Raw genomic sequence first — 23,000 nt, 5'->3', positions numbered from 1 at the left:
TGACCCACACAGGGGGAGCCTACCCATATTGTGTTCTCCATCTCACTCTGCAACGTCCCTGTTCTGTGTTCACTGCTCCAGCCTTCCACGTGTGACCAGGTGACAGTAGAGCACTATAGCTCTGCTCCATCTGCCACCAGATCCACCCACACAGCGCTCCAGGCCCCTGAGTCCCACAGGGCTGCTCTGTCCAATGCAGAGCAGGGCAGCCAGCATAGTGGTTTGGGGAGCCCATCAAAGTCAGGGCCTTGGAGTTGGTCTTCCAGGCCCTCTGTGGACCAGCAGTGCCTGTCTGTCCCCAGTAAGCAGGAACATTCTAGAAGCAGAGCCTTGAGAAGGGCCCTGGGGAGTAGGGCTGGGCAGGTGCACCTTCCATGAGTGCTGGGGGCAGGGTGTGTGCCCCATAAGATCTTACCTTTGTCACGGGCTGTTTCTGAACCTGGGCTCAGGCGCGGGGAGCAAGGGGGTGTCCGTCACAGCCTACAAAGGCTTTTCCTCCAAGCATTTTGACAAATCAGAGAAAGGAAGTGGGCGGGGCCGGCAGCCAGAGGCGCTGACAGGAAGCCTTTGCGGGGACACAGCACACCCTGCCCTCGCGGGTCCTGGGTCGTTTGCAGCAGTTCCCTTCCAGCCCAGGACCTGTTCCTGTGCCCAGAGTGTGGGGCGCGGGGCGCGGAACTCCCCTTTCTCCTTCGTGTCCAGGAGCCGTCTAGGAACCGTCGGCCTCCAGGGGGTGCCGTGTAACTGCCTCTGCCCGGCTTCCTCCGCGCCCACTGCGCGCACCTTCCCGGGCCGCCCAGAACCTTCCCGAGCCGCCCAGAACCTTCCCGAGCCGCCCAGCACCTTCCCGAGCCGCCCAGCACCTTCCCGGGGGACCGCCCAGACCTTCCCGAGCCGCCCAGCACCTTCCCGGGACCGCCCTGCACCTTCCCGAGCCGCCCAGCACCTTCCCGAGCCGCCCAGCACCTTCCCGGGGGACCGCCCAGACCTTCCCGAGCCGCCCAGCACCTTCCCGGGACCGCCCTGCACCTTCCCGGGACCGCCCAGCGCCGCGCCAGGTAAGGGGACACGGGGGAGGGTCCGGGCGCCCTGGGAGGCTGCGATCCGCAGCCTAGTCACCCCACGGATTGCTGGTGTGATCACACAGGTTACCCTACTTCTAAGCTCGTCCGTCGGGGAGACGGGACTATGTGAGTGGTGTAGGGGCCACAGCGGTCGGTAGTGGGGAACAGGAGTGCATGACAGTCGCCCTGAGCCCTCAGCGCGGAGCTCCGGGCTTTCCTGCTGGCTGCCTACAGCTTAGCCCCTGGGTCCTCATGGGCACTCACAGGGCTTCAGGAAGCTGGAGGAGTTTGCTCATCCCGCTGGACAGATGGGAAAACGGACCCCCCAGGTGCCCGGCTAGGTGCGGGCATGGTTCTCCGTTTACCCTCTTAAGTCTTACCCCCACCCACAGTGAGCCACCCCTTCCACAGGAGACCTGGAGTCCACGTTGTCTCCTGGCCGGACCTTCTGGAAAACACCCCTTTCTCCCCCAAACACCCCACACCTTTCCCCTGACACATGTACACTCAGCTGTATGGCAAACAGACGCATGTTCAGGGCAGGACAACAACCCCTCTGTCAGCTAAATCTTATGTGAGAGACTGTCCAGAAATGACAAGAACTAAACTACAAACAGGGGACTGGGTACAGGAAACATGGGGACCGTGCAGAGGAGGGAAGGAGACACTGCCGAGCAAGAGGACGGGAAAAAGTTTGAATTTCCTAACACAGCGGGAGGGAGATGCCTTATGTGGTTTGTTCACACAAGGTGTGGTCACAGGACAATCAGGCTCCTGTCATTTCAAATCCAAAGGTCCATTCTGTTTATGTCCTCAGTCCCTGCCTGAACCGGCCCCTCCTACTGTGCCTGCAATGCTGCTGTAACCGCTGCTTGCACACTGCCTGCCCCTCTCCTGAGACCTGGCCCCACGTTGGAGGAGGTTAGTAGAAGTTTCCTTTCAGAGAAGGACCCGGCCTCCCTCCGGACCCTGCACTGTGGCTGCTCTCAGACCGAGGTGTCCCGCGTCCCTGCGGGTCTGCGATGCTGCCCGTCTTTTCCTGGCTTCCTTCAGTCTCTTCGTGCTTGTCTGTGACTCATTTCAGCGTCTCCATCAGTACCCTTTCTGACTCTCCAGGACACTTTTATTTGTTAATATCTGCCTAAAAGGCCATTCTCTGTGGGACACAGGTCACCTCCGCCGCCTGACATTCAGAAGACGGTCCAGGAGAACCACTGCACTGCATGTCCCCTCATGTAACCAGGTTGGGTGGGCTTTCTGTGACAGCACTGCTCCATGTGGGTCCCACTGATCACCTGGCCAGTGAAACACCAGATGGTGTCACACTGAAGGGCTCTAGTCGAGCATCTGCTGCCCCCTGCCGGTCTCTCCTGGAATAATCTGTTCTTGGAGTAACAGGCTCCCAGATTTTGCCTGAGTTGGTTTCAGGGCAGGCTTCCTGCCTGTCAGCCTCAGCCTATGTCCTGACCATGGGATGTCCACACTGTGTGTGGGCCTAAGAGGCTGTGGACTTATTTGGAATAATCTCCTTTCCTCCTGTGGCATCAAGGATGACACACAGAGAAAGGAGCCCCTTTTCGGTCCTAGCACCATAGCACTTGTGTGACTGTGGGCGGGTCATTTGCTGCTCAGTTTCCTAATGTTTTAATCAACATTTTACAGCCTGCCCTGGCCGGTTTGACTCAGCAGTTAGAGCGTCGGCCTGCAGTCCAGAGAGACTCGAGTTCATTCCCACGAAGGGCACGTACCTCGGTTGCAGTTTGTCCCCAGCCCTGGATGGTTGTGCAGGTGGCAGTCACTCAATGTGTCCCTTTCACATCGATGTTTCTCTCTCTCTCTCTCTCTCTCTCTCTCTCTCTTCCTCTCTCTCCCTCCCACTCTACCTGAACAAAAATGGAAAAATGTCCTCAGGTGAGGATAAAAAAAAAATTTTACAACCTATCTTAATTTATGAGAACAATTAAGACGATGGAGATGACAGGATTTAGAAAGTTATAAGTGGCCGCACAGAGGATTATTACACCGATGAAGTTCACCATCAACTTCCTTGTCTTTGCTACATCAGATTAATTCCAGCATATTTTCTGAGATTTCCAAACCTCAGGAAAGTTCATCTAAAGAAGAAAAGTTATCAGAGAATTAGAGCGTGTTTACCAAGGGCCAGAGTATAACCCCCCACAGTCAAGGGCAGCTGTGGGGGAGGGCGGAGAGCAAAGGAAGGGAGGGAGGGCTGGGAGGGAGGGAAGGAAGAAGAAAGGAGGAAAAGAAGGAAGGAAGGTCTCTTAGTATATTCTGAACATGTGAAAGTGGATGGTTTTCCTGAGGAGGGCCGAAAACCCACTAAATAAATAGAAAAATGTGCAAACGTTATTTATGTAAAATGGAAGCAGCCTGAATAGCAAAAAAAAAACACTGAAAACTATATTTGAATTCAGTGGTAATTAGTAAAATACAAGGGTAAACTAATAAAGACATCCTTATATATGTCCATAAGAGTGATATAAAGTTAAAAGTCAAATATCACCAAGTGCAAGTACAGATTGGGGAATTCTCACACATGGCCGGTGTCAGCCAGAATTAGCCTGGTGCTCTGGAATCCTCTTGACAATATCTAGTTCCATGGGGGTTGTCTGTCCCACACCGATGGTTGCATGTGTGCACAGAGATATGCAGTACATGGGTTACTTTGCAGCAAGCGTATATTTTGAAACAGCTTAAATGTTTGTTAATAAAGTGTGACTCAGTTGGTTGATCATCATCCCATGCACCAAAATGTCGCCAGTTCAATTCCCAGTCAGGGCACATGTCCAGATTGTTGTGGATTTGATCCCCGGTTGGCATGTGGTGAGTGGCAACCAATCAATATCTCTCTCTCTCTCTCTCTCTCTCTCTCTCTCTTTCTCTCTCTCTCTCTCTCTCTCTCCCTCTCTCTCTCTCTTCAATAAACACACACACACATACAAATATAACTTTACTTTATTATTGGATAAAATGTTATATAAATAATGTATTTATGTAAAAGTTTAAAATTCAAAAACAGTATTAGACATTACCTGTAGATACATGGGTATGTAGAAGTGTAATACACACATAAGATGATACATTAAAACCTCAGAACACTGGTTCCCTTGAAGGGCAGAGGGCGGGAGAAAGAGCCCTGGGAACCAAAAAAAGACATAAATGGAATTCCATGTGCAATGTTTTAACTTTTCAAGCAAATAGAACAGCTGCAGTAAACAAAATGCCAACACACTTATTTGTTCATTGCAAACGGTACATTTTTTTTTCATCAGTCTGTGCATTTCTTCACTTAAAAACTTTGTGTCATAAGTGCGCAACATTTAAAGTGGAATAAATCAACACAGTCTCATGTTGGGTATCACTGCTGTATGTCGCATACCCGCCTTTTCTAACACCAACATGAGTACACAATATCATGCCTCACTTGAAAGAAACATTTATGGTAATTGATGGCAATGGCTGTGCCAATGTCTGTTTCAGTCGGCTGGGATGGGTGATTACTGGGAGACAGGGGCCTCAGAGCCAACTGGGAGAAACATTTGAGTCAACACGGAGCAGGAAGTGACTTTCTTGAATTTGTCCTGAGTGTTGATTCTTTCTCTTTGGCCAGGGCACCCCCTTCTCTCCACCAACTGCTCGGGGGGCTAGCAGCAAACTTACTAGAGCAGGGTGGGAAAAGTCCCTTGCTGTAAGTGACATTGGCTGTTTGAAGTACTGAGCCTCTCCAGTCCCCAAAAGTCTTTGTGTCCCATGGACATTCCAGTGGCCAGAGGAGGGTGGGATCTGACACATGTATCCTTCAAGGACTGAGCTGAGAAATACTTTTTCCAGGAAGTTGACCTACTTTGATTCCAAAAATAAAAGTGCCCCACTCCTCATTCCATAAAAGAATGCTTTCTTTGTGTTATACCTTTTCCAGTTGGAGAGACATAAGCTAGTGATTTGTTTCAAAACATTCCCTGCTTTCCTGTAAGCTGGGAAAAATAAAGTAAGCATGCACTGTGTTAGCACAGCCTGGTTTGCCTCAAGCTATTCATTGGCCTTTGCAAGTATCACGTGAGTGCGGACATTAGCAGTAAAAATGGCTCCTCCGTGGAGAGTGGGGGCTTATTCGGCCTCAGAACTGGAGGTGCCCTCAGGCCTTACCCACTCCCAGTGGACACTGGCTTCTTATTCTTTTCCTGTTTCTCTTCCAGAAGAGAATGGAAGGATTTCCAAAGACCAGATATGGGACTATGGCTGGAGGTAAGACAGCCTCCAAGTCCTCTAGAAGAGAAGACAGTGCTCACTTGTTCTTTTCCTGCCCCGGCAGCATCTCAGCCCCACCAGACCCCACAGCACGATGCTGTCCGTGCACACGGTGTGGGAGACGTGCAAATGAAACCAAGTCCAAAGTGGGAGGAGTTTGAACTGAATTAGGAATAAATTTTCTCTTTCCTGGTCCACTCTCAGCTGAAATGTGGAAAAGTTCCCCCGAGAGATTTAGTAATCATGTTTGCTACAGAATATTCCCGAACATTGCAGAAAAGGGAGAACCAACACAGAGTAGAGAAATAAAGTAATAGATTTTAGGAGCCGGCAATGAACTTGGAATCCATTTGGGCACCACCGAGAACTCCAGAACTCCTCAACTCTCTCCTTCCTTCATCCCTCAAGTTTTAGCTCTTGGCTCAGGGTGGCCCTCCCCATCACCACTGTTGTTACCTTCCTGTAAGTCAATCGGACAAGTGGGTGATCTTTCCACCACCTGCACTTCTAGTGGTCTGACACTCCAGTCCCCTTTAGCCACCTCTCCAGCTAATCTCCCAGACTTTGCCCTTGACATTAACTGTGACCTTTCTGTCTTCTCAATTTCAAGCATCCAACTCCCCACCCAAAGAGCAGACCCAGGGACCCTCAGCTGGTCCTTGGTGGGAGGTCCCAGCTGAGACTCCATCTCCTCCCAAGGTTTAGGTGAAGCTGTCGGGCACTTCTGTACAAGTGTGCCTGGGAATTTGTGGGTGCAAAATGGAGTAAGATTTTTGCATTGGTGACGTCTCATCCTCTGCCTCCTTCTAACGACACATTTACTCAGCATGAAACTGATAAACCACAGAATTTATATGCATGTATGCATGAACAGTGGACATGGACAACAAACTGGGGAAAGGGCAGCCAGGGAGGGGGAGGGGGGAATCAGTGGGGGGGGGAGAAACATCTGTAACAAAAATTAATTAATAAAAAATAAATAAATTTTTAAAAATAAATTTAAAAAAAGAAAAGAAAAAAAGAAACTGGTCCAGGCACCATCCCTGGAAACACACAGGAGCCGCTTTTCTTTCAGAAAAACTGTGTCTTCCCTGGTGTCCAGGAAGGGTCTGGAGCATCCTCCTCAGTGGGGCAGTTCCTACTGTGGGCTATGGGTCCAGAGTGGGCTTCCTGTGGACTTCCTATGACCCAAGACCTCCTAAGTTGTCGGTGAACTTTGTATGTATTACATAGGACTGTTGGGAGGAAAGTCCGTGGCTTTCATGAGATACCATGAGGGTCCAGGACTGAGAAATCTGAAGCCTCACTGACTTAATAAGAAACATTTATCTTACAGACATGGCAGAAGATAACCGGTTTGCACCATCGTCCTCCCTGAGGCTCATCCTGGTGGGCACATCCGGCTGCGGGAAAAGTGCCACCGGGAACAGCATCCTCTGCCAGCCCGTGTTTGAGTCCAAGCTGGGGGCCCAGGCTGTGACCAGGAAGTGCCAGAAAGCCACGGGCACATGGAATGGGAGGAGCATCCTGGTGGTGGACACGGCCCCCATCTTTGCGGCAAAGGCCCATGGCCAAGAGATGTACGAGGACATCGGGGACTGCTATGTGCACTCCGCCCCGGGGCCCCACGTGCTGCTGCTGGTGACGCAGCTGGGCCGGTTCACTGCCCGGGACACGGAGGCAGTGAGGAGGGTGAAGGAGGTCTTTGGGGCAGGAGCCATGAGACACGTGGTGGTCGTCTTCACCCACAAGGAGGACTTAGGGGGCGAGTCCTTGGATGAGTACGTGCGCAGCACAGACAACTGCAGCCTGCAGAGCCTGATCCGGGAGTGTGGGGGGAGGTACTGCGGCTTCAACAACCGGGCCACCGGGGAGGAGCAGAGGGGGCAGCTGGAGGCCCTGATGGTGGTGGTCGAGAGGCTGGAGAGGGAGCACCAGGGCACCTTCTACACAAACGACCTCTACCTGGAAGCCAAGGAGATGCAGGGGCGCGTCGGGAAGGAGCGCAAAGACTACCTGGCCAAGGTGCGAATGCATGTGAAGAAGCAAAAGCGAGACCTGAAGAAGACGGAGACTGGGAGTAAATGGCTGCCCAATAAGGTCCCCAAGTTCCGATAGAAGTACGTAACTTCAACTTTTTTTATTTTAATTTTCATTTGCATGAAATATGGATATCCATCCTTTCAGTCTCTGTGTGTCTTTCATTCTGAGGTGCGTCTCTTGTAGACAACACATATATGGGTCTGTTTTTCTTTATCTGCTCTGCTACCCTGTCTTTTGATTGGATCGTTTCATATATTGATTTTTAAATTGGTCATTGATCACTATGTATTTATTGCCATTTCATTATGGAACGGGACACAGATTTTCCAGATAAAGGAACATGGGCATTTGTGTGTGATGGGGGAGAGGCAGGGAAATGTCGGACCGCTCCCCTGGATCTGGATCTGAAACCTCCCAGCAAATTTGCTCTCAGCATAGATTTCTCCTTGCTTCCTGTTTCCTGTCTCTGCTGATTTTAGGCTATACTCTGGGGGGTTTTTGTTGTTGTTTTTTGTTTTTTTTAATCCTCACCCAAGGACATTTTTCCATTTTTTGTTCAGATAGAGTGGGAGGGAGAGAGAGAGAGAAACATTGACGTGAAAGGGACACATCGAGTGGCTGCCACCCGCACGACCAACCAGGGTCGGGGACAAACTGCAACCGAGGTACATGCCCTTAGCGGGTCTCTAGGCCGATGCTCTAACTGCTGAGCCAAACCGGCCAGGGCTGTACTCTGTTTTAAAGGCTGAGCCCTACAACATAGTACCTCTTTCAGGGATTTCTGCTCAGAGGACATTTATACAAATGAATGATTTCTTTCACCCTTTATTGAATTGATACATAAACTGGAAGCTTTCAGGGATAGAGCTGGCTGAGTGCACAGGTGAGCTGAGGGCAGCTGGTGGGGGAAGAGCACAGGAAGTGTAAGAAGCACAGCTCGATGTGTCCCCCTCCGAACACCCATCACCAACAGCAACTCTCTGGCCCAAGCAGATTTGTAAACATTCTGTGATTTCCCTTCCCAGTTTATAAGAAGCTGTTTCCTATGCCCTAGCCTTAGGGGGTAAAGACATAAATCTTCTTTCAAAAGGAGTGTCTGTCTTTTTAACAGTGATTCAGGTTTGTATCTTATGGCTTCCTATCAGATGAGCCTGTCTTTAACAACTAATTTCAGCCCGTCCCAGTGAAATTTGGCTGCAGTGGGAGTTCTTCAAACAGCTTTCCCCATGGCTGAACGTTTCTGAATAGCAGGGAGAAGAAATATTCAAAATGTAATTGTTTGTTTCTGTGACACTAAACATGTATGAATAAGGAAAGGGTAGTCTTTTTCACAGGTGTAGCCTGGACATAAAGATCAGGAAGAAAGCAAGAATCAGTTTCTTTATTTAACAAATATTTATTGAGAACCGCTATTTGTCCAGTAGTACTTGTCCCAGGTAATAAGGGAAATATAAGACACAGAGGGTCCCACCATTGCCATAGATGAAATTTATTGGGGTGACATTGGGTAATAACAGTGTATAAGTTTCAGGTGTACAATCATATAATACATCATCTGTATATTGCGTTGTATGCTCACCACCCAAAGCCTTGTGTCCATCCATCACCATATATTTTTCCCATTTTACTCTCTTCAAGTTTCCCCACCCTTTTTCTTCTGGTAACCACCATACTGTTGTCTGTGTCTATGAGTTTGTTTGTTTATTTGTTTTCTTTGTTTACTGGCTGTTTTTATCCCAAATATTGAGTGAAATCCTATGGTTCTTGTTTTGGTTCATCAGACTTTTTTTGCTTAGTGTGATACTCTCAAGATCTAGCAACGGGACAAGTTTGATGGGCAGCCCTGTGGCCATGTGAAATATAATAAACATAACAAGGCTTATCTTCAGTGACCCCAATGTTACCATAGGCAGGCAGTCAGCACCGGGAAATCCTCCATTGGCCAAAATGGTGCAGGGGAAGGTTCTGACACTAAGCCACCAAAAGCTACAAAGATGAACGGAGGAGGCCTGAGTACTGAAAGCTAGCATGATAATTGGATAGAACAAAAGCTGTTTCCTCCTTATCCCTATAAACACTTTGGGTGTGAGCAGGAAAGGGAGATGGTCTTTGAGATGGGAGTCCACCAGTCTTCCATATCACATGGCACCTGAATGTAGCCTCTTTCCTTTTGCACCAGCACCTACCTCATGAGTTTGGCTTTCATTGTGGCAGGCGGCCAATTCTGTGTTTTGGGTTACAGTTTTTGGTGCCTCTCTGGGACAGGGTGGCTCTTGGTAAGTTCCAGAGGCCCAGATTGGGTCCCAGGTGCCTGTGGCGGGACTATGGGGATTTCCCAGCAGCTGCCTCAGAAAATTTCCCTGCACTCCTTCTCAAGGCATCAGCCACCTGAAAATCTTGGCTGGTGAAAGGAAACGTATTTCTGGGGAGCAGATATACTCCAAGATGGTAAATTGAACCAGCATGCACACCAGGGTCCTCCATCCCTGCTACTTCAGCTTTGTGACACTTGGGTTCAGTTAGGACCATTTGTGGTACTGCTTGGCAGTTATCCTAGGCCATCTTTGCCACTTGGACTTCCTGCCACTTGAGCTTTGTGCCACTTGGGCTTCATGCTATGTGGACCACTTGCAGTATCGGTTGAAAGGAGATAAGACCCTAGAACTTGCTTGTGAGCAATTAGACCATTAGTTTGGACTAATGGAATTATGGATTCAAGGTTTGTTCATATGTTTCTACTTTGTCTGGGGTCTTTCTATAGTTATGGTTTTGGGTTGTACTCTCATGCCATCAGGGGTTGTTCTGTTTCTACTCCTGAAGGAAGCCCATTGGGCTGAATTTTTTTAATATTATTATTAATTTGTTTTTGCTACAGATGTTTCTCCTTTTTTCCCCATTGACACCCTGCTCCCCATCCTCACCACCCCATCTCCAATTTTGTTGTTCATGTCCATCGGTTATGTATACATGCACATAAGTTCTGTGGTTTATCTCTTCCATCCCCTCTGCCCCTCTTCTGAGGGTTGTCAGTCTGTACCCTATTTCCACGTCTCTGGGTCTACCCTGTTCCTCAGACTGTTATGTTTATTATATTCCACAAATAAGTGAGATGATGTGATATTTGCCTTTCTCTGCTTGGCTTGTTTTGCTTAGGATAATATTCTCCAGGTCCCTCCATGTTGTCTCAGATGATAAGAGATCTTTCTTTCTTACAGCTGCATAGTACTCCATTGTGTATATGTACCTCACCTTTTTTATCCATTCGTCTACTGAGGGACACTTGGGCTGTTTCCAGATCTTAGCTATTGTAAATAGTGCTGCTATGAACATGGGGGTACATATATTCTTTCTGATTGGTGTTTCAGGCTTCTTAGGGTATATTCCTAGAAGTGGGATCACTGGATCAAATGGCAATTCAATTTTTAATTTTTTGAGGTAACACCATGGTGTTTTCCATAGTGGCTGCACCAAGCTGCATTCCCACCAGCAGCGTTATACTAGAGTCCCCTTTACTCCACACCCTTGCCAACACTTGTTGTTTGATGATTTGTTGGTGGCGGCCATTCTGACAGGTATGAGGTGATACCTCATTGTTGTTTTAATTTGCATCTCTCTGATGATTAGTGATGATGAGCATTTCTTCATATGTTTCTTAGCCATTTGTATGTCCTGTTTGGAGAGGTGTCTATTTAGTTCCTCTGCCCATTTTTTAATTGGATTTTTGTCTTCCTTTTGTGGAGTTGTATGAGCACTCTATATGTATTGGAAATTAACCCCTTATCTGTTATATCATTGGCAATTATGCTCTCCCATACAGTGGGTAGCCTTTCCGTTTTGATGATTGTATCTTTCACTGTGCAGAAGCTTTTGAGTTTGATGTAGTCCCCTGTGTTCATTTTCTCCTTTGTTTCTATTGCCTTAGGTGATGTGTCAGTAAAAATTCTGCTGCATATGATGTCTGAAATTTTGTTGCCTACAGTCTCTTCTAGGATTTTTAAGGGTTCATGAGTCACATTTAAGTCTTTTATCTATACTGAGTTTATTCATGTGTATGGTGTAAGTTGATGGTCTAGTTTCATTTTTTGCATGTAACTGTCCAATTTTTTCAACACCATTTATTAAAGAGGCTGGCTTTACTCCATTGTGTGCTCATGCCTCCTTTGTCAAATATTAATTGAGCATAATGTCTTGGATCCATTTCTGGGTTCTCTGTTCTGTTTCACTGGTCTATATGCCTGTTCTTGTGCCAGTACCAGGCTGATTTATGTGTTTTGTTTTGTTTTTATCCTCAACCAAGGACATTTTTCCATTTTTTGTTCAGACAGAGTGGGAGGGAGAGAGAGAGAGAAAAACATCGACGTAAAAGGGACATATCGAGTGGCTGCTACCCACACGACCAACCAGGGCCAGGGACAAACTGCTACCAAAGTACGCTGAGCCAAACCAGCCAGGGCCCCGGCTGTTTTGATTACAGTAGCTTTGTAGTATAACCGGATATTTGATATTGTGATCCCACCTACTTTGTCCTTCTTTTTTCAAGACTGCTGTGGGTATTCGGGGTCTTTTTTGGTTCCATATGAACTTTTAAAGTATTTGTTCTAGTTCTGTGAAATATGTCATTGGTATTTTGATGGGGATTGCATTGAGTCTATAGATTGCTTTGGGTAATATGGACATTTTAATTATGTTAATTCTTCCAATCCATGAACAAGGTATGTGCTTTTACTTTTTTATATCTTCTTCTATTTCTGTTTTCAATGTCCTATAGTTTGCTCCAAATAGGTCCTTTACTTCTTTGGTTAAGTTTATTCCTAGGTATCTTAATTTTTTTTGCCGCAATGGTAAATGGGGTTATTTTTTTAGTTTCTCTTTCTGTGAGTTCATCATTGGTGTATAAGAATGCCATCAATTTCTTGATGTTAATTTTGTATCCTGCTACTTTGCAAAATTCATTTATTAAGTCTTTGATGGAGTCTTTAGGGTCTTCTATGGATAATACATGTCATCTGCAAATAATGACGGTTTCACTTCCTCCTTTCTAATTTGGACCCTTTTATTTTTTATTTTTATTTTTTCATGTCTGATTGCTGTGGCTAACACTTTCAGTACTATGTTAAATAAGAGTGGTAAAAGTGGGCATCCCTGTCTTGTTCCTGTTCTTAAGGGAAATGCTTTTACTTTCTGCCCATTGAGTATGATGTTGGCTGTAGGTCTTTCATATATGACCTTTATTATGTCACAATATGATCCCTCTATTCCCATATTACTGAGCGTTTTACCAGAAATTGGTGCTGGATTTTGTCAAATGCTTTTTCAGCGTCTATTGATATGATCATGTGATTTTAATCTTCCATTTTGTTTATGTGGTGTATCACATTTATTGATTTGCAAACATTGTACCAGCCTTGCATCCTGGGATGAATCACACTTGGTCATGGTGAATAATTTTTTTGATGTACTGCTAGATCCGATTTGCTAGTACTTTGTTAAGGATTTTGGCATCTATGTTCATCAGGGATATTGGCCTGTAGTTTTCTTTCTCTGTAATGTTTTTATCCAGTCTTGGAATTAGAGTTATGCTGGCCTCCTAAAATGAATTTGGAAGACTTCCTTCCTCTTGAATTTTTTGAAATAGTTTGAGGAAAATGGGTGTTAGTTCTTCTTTGAACTCCCCCATGAAGCCTGGGCTTTTGTTTTCTCAGAGAGTCTTGATTACATCTTCAATTTCCTTAGTTGTTATTGGTCTGTTCAAATTTTCTATCTCTTCCTGGTCCAGTTTTGGGACACTATGTGTTTCTAGAAATTTGTCCATTTCACTTAGATTGTCGAAATTGTTGCCACATAATTGCTCATAGAATTTGTTAACTATCCTTTGTATATCTGTGGTGTCAGTTGTTACTGCTCCTCTTTCATTTCTGATTTTGTGTATTTGGGTTCTCTCTCTCTGTTTCTTGGTGAGTCCAGCTAAGGGTCCATCAAAAAACCAGATCTTTGTTTCATTGATCCTTTGTTTTTTTGGTCTCCATGTTATTTATTTCTGCTCTGATATTTACTATTTCCTTCCTTCTACTTGCTCTGGGGCTTTCTTTTTGTTTGCTTTCTAGTTCTTCACGTTGTGAGTTTAGAGAGTCTGTTAGAAATTTTTCTTGCTTCTTGAGGTAGGCTTGTAGTGCTATGAACTTCCCTCTCAGAACTGCTTTTGCTGCATCCCATAGATTTTGTGTTGTTGTGTCTTCATTTCATTGGTTTCCAGGAAGTTTTTAATTTCTTCCTTGACCTCCATGGTAACTCATTTATTGTTCAATAACATGCCATTTAGCCTTCATGTTTTCAAATGTCTTTGCATGTTCTTGTTGCAGTTGGTTTCTAGTTTTATGCCATTGTGATCTGAAAAGATGCTTGATATAATTTCAATCTTCTTGAACTTGTAGAGATTTAGTTTGTGCCCTAACATGTGGTCTATCTTTGAGAATGCCCTGTGTGCACTTGAGAAGAATGTGAATTCTGCAGTTTGGGGGTGTCATTCTCTGTAGATATGTATGAAATCCACTTGATCTAGTGCTTCATTTAGAGTCTGTGTTTCCTTGTTAATTTTTTTTCTAGATGATCTATCCAGTGATGTCAGCGGGGTGTTGAAGTCCCCTGCTATGATTGTATTGCTGTTGATTTCTCCTTTGAAGTCCTCCAGAAGATTTTTAATATATGTTGGTTCTCCTATATTGGGTGCATGTATGTTTACCAAGATAATATCTTCCTGTTGGATAGATCCTTTCAACATTATATAGTGGCCTTCTTTGTCTCTAGTTCTTCTTTGGCCTTCATTTTGAAATCTACTTTATCAGATATGAGGATTGCTACCCCAGCTTTTTTTTTTTTGCTTTACATTTTCTTGGAAGATTTTTTTCCATTCCTTCACTTTCAACCTATGTGTGCTATGTGTGTCTTTTGTTGTGAGGTGAGTTTCTTGTAAACAACTTATATGTGAGTCATGCTTCCTTATCCAATCAGCTACTCTGTGTCTTTTTATCAGAGCATTCAAACTATTCACATTTAAGGTGATAATTGATATGTACTTATTTATTGCCATTTTTGTTTAGTGTGGTTCTATTTTTCTTCCTATTCCTTCTCCTAATTACAGCAGTCCTTTTAGCATATCTTGCAGTGCTGGTTTGGTGTTAATATATTCCCTTAGCCCTTTTTTTGTCTTGGAAGCTCTTTATTTCACCTTCTATTTTGAATGATAGCCTTACTGAATAGAGTAGTCTTGGATTCAGGTCCTTGTTTTTCATGGCCTTGATTACTTTATGCCACTCCCTTCGGGCCTGTAGAGTTTCTGTTGAGAGGTCAGCTGAGAGCCTTATGGAGTTTCCTTTGTAGGTAACCTGTTGCCTATCTCTTGATGCCTTTAGGATTCTCTCTTTGTCTTTAATTTTTGGCATTTTAATTACTATGTGTCTTGGTGTGGGCCTGTTTGGGTTCTTCTTACTTGGGGCTCTCTGTGCTTCTTGAACTTGAATGCCTTCTTCCTTCACTAAGTTAGGAAAGTTTTCTGTCACTATTTCTTCAAATATATCCTCTAACCTTTGCCCATTTTCTTCCTCTTTGGGGACTCCTATGATGCGAATGTTATTACATTTCCAGTTGTCCAACAGTTCTCTTAAGCTGTCTTCCTGTTTTTTAATTGTTTTATCCTTTTGGTTTTCTGATTGGTTGATTTTTTTTCTACCCTGTCTGCTAATTCACTGATCCAGTCCTCAGCTTCCTCTACTCTGCTGGTTAGTCCTTCCAATGTGTGCTTAATTTCTGCTATGTCATTCTTCATTTCCACTTGTTTGGTTTTCAGTGTTTCTATATCTTTACTTATGGTGCTGATGTCCTTGCTCATGCTGTTGGGCTTCCTCAAGATCATGGCTCTGAACTCTACCTCTGATAATTTGCTTAGCTGCATTTCATTTCTCTCATCTTCGATAGAGTTCTCTTGTTCTTTCATTTGGGATTTGTTTCTTTGTTTCACCATTTTGGCTATCTCCGTGGGTTTTGGAGCCTGCCAAGTTTTCCCTGTGGGAGTTGTTGTTCTGCTGTTTGTGGCTCCCTCTGCTGGGTTTGGATGAGTCTAGGTGGGCCCACGTTAAACACCACTGTCAAGTCTTACTTTCCTCAGTAGATTTGCAAGCCCAGGAAATGTTCAGTTATCCTCTAGCTTTTTCCTGGTGGCTAGTAGTCTCAGTTACTCGGTGCCTTGGAATTCAGCCCTGGTGTTCTGCATAAGAGGATTTCCAGAGGGTGAAATAGATACTGGTTGTTAATGAACCTCAATTTGCATTTCTTTGCCTCACCTGGGAAAGGCTGACTCTCCGAGGGGACAGGGGCTACTGCTTTTCCCCACAGCTTGGGGAAGGAGCACACTGGCCACCATCCTTTGTGCAAAAACTCTGAGTGCCCTCCAAATCCCAGGTGTCCCCACAAAATTCCAGCCCAGTCTGCCCTCCCTCTGCCATAGCCCCCAGGTGAGTGGCTGTGGCTATTTTAGCGCTCTGTCCCGGCTCTCTGCGCTGTGGAGTGGGCTTGGTCTTTATTCCCCAAGGGTGCTGCTCACAGCTAAGACTGCTGCTGCCCCTGGGCTCCCATTCCCTCACCGTCTCATGCCTCCACAGATCCTATCGGTGTCCCTGGTTATATGATCCTGTCCTGCTGCTTTTCTGTTGCTTTTTTCCAAGGATTTGTCTTTATTTTAGTTGTAATTCCCATTTGGTCCTGGGAAATCATCTGTGTAGCTTCTATTCACTCTGCCTCCATTTTCACATCCTCTGTGCCTATCTGTGTGCGGCTGGGTCACACAGGCCTTTCTGGTGCCCTCGCACCCTGCAGGTCCCACAGGTAACTGGACGGCACAGTCCCTTTGGGGACCTGGCTCTATGCCAATTTTATGGGCTGCTGGGTCGCACAGGCCTCTCTGTTGTTTCAGCACCCCACCGTTCCCACGGGTAACGGGATCGCACAGTCCCTGCTGGGTCGAACAGGCCTCTCTGGTGCCCCTGCACCCTGCAGTTCCAGAGGGCAGGCAGCTGGATCACACCAGTCTCTCTGGGGCTCTGGCTTCCCACTGCTCTTGTGAGCGACTGGACCGCACAGGCCTCTGTGGAGCCCCAGGTCCCACCGCTGGCAGCTGGGGAGTGCTGCTGCCCTGTGGGGCTCAACTCCTGCTCAGCTTTTGCTGTTTTAAAACTTTGAACTTGAAGGAGGATGCTATTTTCTGATTCACATAAAGGCTAGAAGTCACCCCGGCTGATGGACTGTGGAATAGTCTGGGGTCACAGCACTTTCTATGGCCTTCATGGAGACCGGGCTGTGACAGGCTAGTGTTTTCGGCTTAGGGACCCTGAGTCTGAGTTCCTAGACACAGGGCAGGCAGAAAAGGCCAAAACATCATGACTCATTTCTGTTTCCCATAAGTTATTCACACCAACGGTCAAACAATACAAATATGTTTAAATCTTCTCAGAAGTATCCACGAACAATAAGGCCGTCTTGGAAAATGGGAACCTTTGCTTCGTAGCCTCCCTCGTGAGGGGAACCGAAATCAAAGCGCAGTGGGATGTGTCAAAGCAAAGGGGTCCTCTCAGCCCCTCCCCCTTCTCAGCTGTCATGACCACTTGGACCACAGGAAATGGCTCAAAACCAGTACTTCAAATCAGCCTCAAGTACACAAGGGTGTAAAGTACAGCACAGGGAACATAGTCAATAACATTGTAATAACTGTGTATGGTGCCAGGTCGGTGCTAGACTTACGGGGTCCCTTTGTAAGTTACACAGTGTCTAACCACTATGCTGTGCGCCTGAAACAAATATAATGTTGTATGTCAACTGTAACTGGAATATTTTTTTAAATTTTTAACTAGAGGTTAGCAAAGCTTATATTCTTTGAGCCACGCACTGTTCTTCAGTGTATCTAAAAACCCAACACAAAATTTTTTTTAAAATGTTGCTGTACAAATAAATAAATAAATCAGCTTCAAAACATGTCCCCTCCTCTCACTAACGTTTTTAGCTTTTTTAAGAGTCTTTCAAAGAAGACTTTCCAAAGGCTAGGCGGATTAGGTCCAAATAGACTTGAACTTGTTGTCATGGAAACCCTCCCACACATGACAACGGTAGGGAGAAGAGTGTACAAGGGGCCCCACTTTGCTCTCGCCCAACTCCAAGTGGCCCCGTTTGGTCCCACCCTTGGAGTCTAAGCCCCCTTGACTATTTTCAAGCCAATCCCAGAAAGCATATGTATCTCTGAAAAGGTAAGGGTTCTTTCATTAACGTAAGCACAGTAACCTAATTATAAGTAGGAAAAAGTTAATAATTCTGTATTACCAAATGTCCAGTAAGTGTTGAAATTCCCCTATAATGCCTACGTTTTGAAGATTCGCATCCTGTGAGCAGCTCATTGAGCATCGCCTGATTTTGGGCCTCCTCCCTTGTAGACTATTTTAGGTTTTTGTAAGCAAACTTGTATTGCTGGCTTTTTGGCTAATTCTCTTTGGAAAGTTACTCTCTGTTTCCTTTTCTTTTCTCTTGAAACCCAGGAAAAAAAAAAATACATGTCAAATGTCTCTGCCTCCAATTTTCTCTTCTCCCCTGTAATTGTTATCAATCTTCATTTCATCACTAAGGAGACAATGTACTTTTCTGTCTTTTTGTTGTTGATGTTTGTTTTAGAGCGAGAGGGAGAGTGAGGAAAAGAACCATCAACATCAATGTGAAAGCAAAACATCAACCACCACCCTTTACACACCCCCTCCAGGAATCAGACCCCTCCATGCCAGGGAGAATGCACAACCAACTGAGCCACCCTGGCCAAGGCGGGGACAATTTACTTTTACAAGTCTGCTTTTTTTTTTTACTCCCAAGGGCACTCTGAAAGGCCTCATGGTTCTCTTTATTCATTCAACAAATATTAACTGGCAATCTACCCTGTCCCTGATGGTACATTCTAATATAAAAGGTGGCGGGCAGGCCTCAGGGCACTGGAGAAACAGCCCTCTTAACAAATTCACTCAACACCAGTTCTCCAAGTGGGCACTAGAGGGCGCCACTCTCCCACTGGCATTTGTTACAAAACGTCTGAAGTGTTTTCAACAGGCAGCCTGTTGGGTTCTTCCTTTTCCGTGAATAAACTTGACACACAACATTGTATGAATTTATGACGTACAACATGTTGCTTTGATACGTTTATTTATTGTAATGTGATTGTTGAGACTCACTAGCAACATCTGCTGTGCTGGGAAAATGGACTCTGTCTGAGGGACACTGTAAAGGACAGTGACCTGTCACACCAACACCTGCCTGGGGGACTCCACCTGGGAGAAGAGAGAGGAGCACACAGAGCAGAGGGCGAGGAAGCCAAGGGCAGCGTCAGAAGGGAAGAGCAGGCATCAACCCCAAGGCAGCAGCCACCCTGAGCAGACAGACAGGCGGTCCAGCTCCCCAGCCAGAAACACACTGCTCCTTATGGTCAACTAAAGATAGAGCTGCCCCAGTCCCTAGGAGTCTAGGCAGCCCCACTTCCCCAGGAGCCCCACACCCATCCCCCAGGGATTTCTGGGAGTGCTGGTGTGCATGGAGGCTGCCTGTCCCCTCTGTCCCTCAGATAGTGCCTCTCAGGCCCCCACGTGCGCCATCATGCCACCTGTGTCTGGAGCCCCTCTTGCCCCTAGGTGGATACACAGTTCCCACTGTTCCTATAAATAGGCTCTCTGGAACCCACATGCTTTAAACCTAATGTTGGGGACACTGCCATCCCCTAGCAGGTTTCCCATGCCAGTGGAAAGAACAGCTCAGCCCCTCACTAAGGGGGGAATTTCAGATCCTTCCAGAATCTCGCCCCCCAGCCCCAGGCACTCTGCCTAACATCAGCCTTTAAAAAATGATTATTATTAAACAGCAGCCAACAGGCTGGCCTGAAGCATCTGCATTTGGAATGCCTCCTGAGTCCAAGGCTAGTTGGAGACTATTAACAATACTGGTGGGTAGTCTGGCCGGTGTGGCTCAGTGGTTGAGTGGCGACCCATGCACCAAGAGGTTGCCGGTTTGATTCCTGGTCAGGGCACATGCCGGGGTTGTGGGCCAGATCCCCAGGGAGGGGCATGCAGGAGGCGGCCAGTGGATGTTCTCTCTTATCCATGTTTCTCTCTCTCTCTTACTCTTTCTTCTCTCTCTAAAATCAATAAAGGGAAAAAAAAAAAGAATACTAGTAGGTAGCCCTGGCCTGTTTGGCTCAACAGTCAGTGTCGCCCGTGGACCAATGAGTCGCAGGTTCAATTCCAGCCAAGGGCACTTACCTCAGTTGCGATTGGCCCCCAGCCCTGGTTGGGGTCATGCAGGAGACAGCCACTCAATGTGTCCCTTTCACAATGTGTCCCTTTCACGTTGATGTTTCTCTCTTTCTCTCCCTCCCTCCCTCTCCCTCCCTCCCATTCTATCTGAACAAAAATGGAAAAATGTCCTCAGGTGAGGATGAAAAAGAAAAGAACACTGGTAGGTATTTGTTTTGCATGAGTTTAACAGAAAGGGTGTGATGACCTTCTGGAACAAGGAGGGGCTGCTCCAAGGTGCCTTTCTGTCCCTGCCGCATACCAGCCTCAAGGAGCACACAACCAGCTCCAGGCCTCAGCACTGGCTCCAGAGAAGGGGTGGTCACAGCCACCAAGAAGACCAAGGCCACTCGCAGGCCCAGCGTGGGGAGCCCAGGAGGGCATGCCATCCAGGGAGGCCCAGCTGCACATGGGGGCTGGCTGACATCTGTGAGGCCTTGGGCCGGCCCATCACTGGCCTGCATGGTCTGCTCCCGGCTACCCAAGAGCCCACGGGAGCAGCCAGGCCTGAGAGAAACCCCAGAGGGCAGCCCATCCACGCGGCTCACGTCATGATAGGAAAACTGGGGTTCAAAATGGGAAGGACTCTCAAACCTACAGTCAGATGAGACCCCAACCCATGACCCCCAGCTAGGTTCCTGTGCCTCAGCTCCAGTCTGCTGGAGCCTTGGAGCAGCTGGTGAGGGGCTGCCGCGGGGTGGCACTTAGTCCACGGACCTGAGAGCCCGCAGGTAACCAGCACCACACAGAACCTCCAGAAAGACGACTCTAGTCATGATCTCTTCCATGCAAGATGCTTGGAGCACTAGTCAAAGATGCTGCCTGGGGTCAGGGTCCCTAGAAGCAGAGCCTGTTCAAGGGGATGGAGAATGTGAAATGTCAGGAGATGCTCTCCACAGAAGGGGAGCCGGTGAGGGAAGGAGCCAGTGCAGTGGTCGCTGCTGGAGATCCGTCATCTGACCCCTGGGAGCCAGAGCCGCCCCCTGGGCCAGGGTGGGGTGAGCTGGGACAGCCCCTCAGGCTAAGCAACTGGGAAGCAGCTGACACTGGGCACAGCCTGGAAAAGGCCCCAACAACCTCTGTGGCAGACACCCTCTCACTTGGCACTGTTATGATGAGGAAGGTGATGCTTAGTGATACTTCCCCTATCCAAAGGAGGGTGGGAAGGGGAGGGGGAGGGTGCACCGTGGAGGTCCAAGCTGCTGGGGTGAGAGCCTATGTTTTCACCCAGGACGGCCCTTCTCTGGGCTGTTCTCTCCGGTACTGTTTTGTAGTGATAGTATAGTCCCATCGAGTCGGGTTGATGTGTACTCCTGTTCCCGGGGTAGGGGAGGTGACCATGGCCAGCATCCTGGACCCAGGTGAAGGCAGCATCTCTCTCTACAGTGCACAGGCCTGCCTGAGAAGATGCCTCCTTTTGTCCTCCATTCAGGCAGTAGGGCGGAAAGGGGAGGAGAGCAAGTGGCACTGGGCAGAGCGGACTGTGTATCTGGAGTCCAGTGGGCTGTGTTTCGCATGAGTAACAAGCTCCCACGGACACGGCCCTGCTGCTCAGGGGGGTTGGTCTGATGCCCAAAATGCACTCACCTCCTGCTCTGCTTTGCCCTGGTGACCTGTGTCCCCCACACACACAATGCACTCACCTCAGGCTCTGCTTTGTCCTGGTGACCTGTCCCTTCCCCACCCCAATGCACTCACTTCAGGCTCTGCTTTGTCCTGGTGACCTGTCCCTTCCCCCACCTGAATGCACTCACCTCAGGCTCTGCTTTGTCCTGGTGACCTGTCCCTTCCCCCACCTGAATGCACTCACCTCAGGCTCTGCTTTGTCCTGGTGACCTGTACCTCCCCCATCCGAAGGCACTCACCTCAGGCTCTGCTTTGTCCTGGTGACCTGTCCCTTCCCCACCCCAATGCACTCACCTCAGGCTCTGCTTTGTCCTGGTGACCTGTCCCTTCCCCACCCCAATGCACTCACCTCAGGCTCTGCTTTGTCCTGGTGACCTGTCCCTTCCCCACCCCAATGCACTCACCTCAGGCTCTGCTTTGTCCTGGTGACCTGTCCCCCCCCCACCCCAATGCACTCACCTCAGGCTCTGCTTTGTCCTGGTGACCTGTCCCTTCCCCACCCCAATGCACTCACCTCAGGCTCTGCTTTGCCCTGGTGACCTGTCCCTCCCCCACCGGAATGCACTCACCTCAGGCTCTGCTTTGCCCGGGCAATCTGTCCCTTCCTCGCTCTCATTCCACAGACTCCGGGTGGAGCTGACCCATAGTGGCAGGCAGCGTGTACCCAGGCCTAGTGTATACCCAGGCCTGGCGTGTACCCAGGCCTGGCCGTGCACAGCGCTGCACTCTCAGGGCCTGGTGCAGCCACTGGTCTGGCCACAGGCATCAAGGGCATCAGCCAGCTCAGACCAACAGAGTGGGCCCTGCAGCTGGTTCAGACCGTTAGTGGAGGGACTGAGTGGGGCAGGCAGGGGGCCAAGCAGCTGCCTACTTCTTCCTGCCCCAGAGCTGAGAGGCAGCCAACATGAGGGAGAGCTGAGTGGGAGATGGGCTGGGTCCCGGGGTCACCATGGAGACAATGCACTTCTTACTGACATGAGCCCCCATTCTCTTATTTGGCGGGAGTCCTGCCTGATTCACCCCCAACAACACTGGGTTTCACAGGCCCTGTCCTTGAGGTACTACCTCTCAGGACCCTCCTGGGCTGATAGAGACAATCAATGCAACCCCAAATCTGCATCAAAGAGAAAGGCATAGAAGGAAGATTCTGGAGTGAGCCTCTGCCATGATGGGGCCCAGCCCCTCAGCACTGACAGGAGGGAGTCACTCACCCACCCGGGTCTCAGCTCCAGGCACTGGTCAGCTCCAGGGACACCTGCGGCAGGATGAGCTGACACCAGCAAACCGCTGCTTCTGGGTGTGCTTGGCAGGTCACAGTTGCTGCACACTTCTGCCTCTGGGTGTGCTTGGCAGGTCACAGTTGGTGCACATCACTGCCTCTGGGTGTGCTTGGCAGGTCACAGTTGGTGCACATCACTGCCTCTGGATGTGCTTGGCAGGTCACAGTTGGTGCACATCGCTGCTTCTGGGTGTGCTTGGCAGATCACAGTTGGTGCACATCGCTGCCTCTGGGTGTGCTTGGCAGGTCACAGTTGGTGCACATCACTGCCTCTGGGTGTGCTTGGCAGGTCACAGTTGGTGCACAGCCTGGCTCCCACAAGGAGCAGGCCTTATTCCAGGGTCACAGAGAAGATCA

General features: G+C 48.0%; 1 protein-coding gene across 4 annotated transcripts; it reads left to right on the top strand.

Moving 5' to 3' along the window:
- The first annotated feature begins 1,014 nt into the window (after positions 1-1,014).
- LOC118620403 (GTPase IMAP family member 5-like) lies at positions 1,015-7,508 on the top strand. Of its 4 annotated transcripts, XM_036247471.1 has the most exons (3): positions 1,879-1,985; positions 5,282-5,330; positions 6,670-7,508. In XM_036247471.1, exons 2-3 carry the CDS (start codon positions 5,288-5,290, stop codon positions 7,449-7,451), a joined length of 825 nt encoding a protein of 274 aa, XP_036103364.1. In that variant the 5' UTR covers positions 1,879-1,985; positions 5,282-5,287; the 3' UTR covers positions 7,452-7,508. The 4 variants fall into 4 exon arrangements, with proteins under 4 accessions (XP_036103365.1, XP_036103364.1, XP_036103367.1 ...); XM_036247472.1 differs by lacking the exons at positions 1,879-1,985; positions 5,282-5,330 and adding an exon at positions 1,015-1,058; XM_036247474.1 differs by lacking the exon at positions 5,282-5,330 and having other exon boundaries at positions 1,903-1,985.
- The last annotated feature ends 15,492 nt before the right edge of the window (positions 7,509-23,000 follow it).

The sequence above is a fragment of the Molossus molossus genome, unplaced genomic scaffold (genome assembly GCF_014108415.1).
Source record: "Molossus molossus isolate mMolMol1 unplaced genomic scaffold, mMolMol1.p scaffold_m16_p_7, whole genome shotgun sequence".
NCBI lineage: Eukaryota > Metazoa > Chordata > Mammalia > Chiroptera > Molossidae > Molossus > Molossus molossus.
This window is presented reverse-complemented; position numbering and strand designations above follow the sequence as displayed.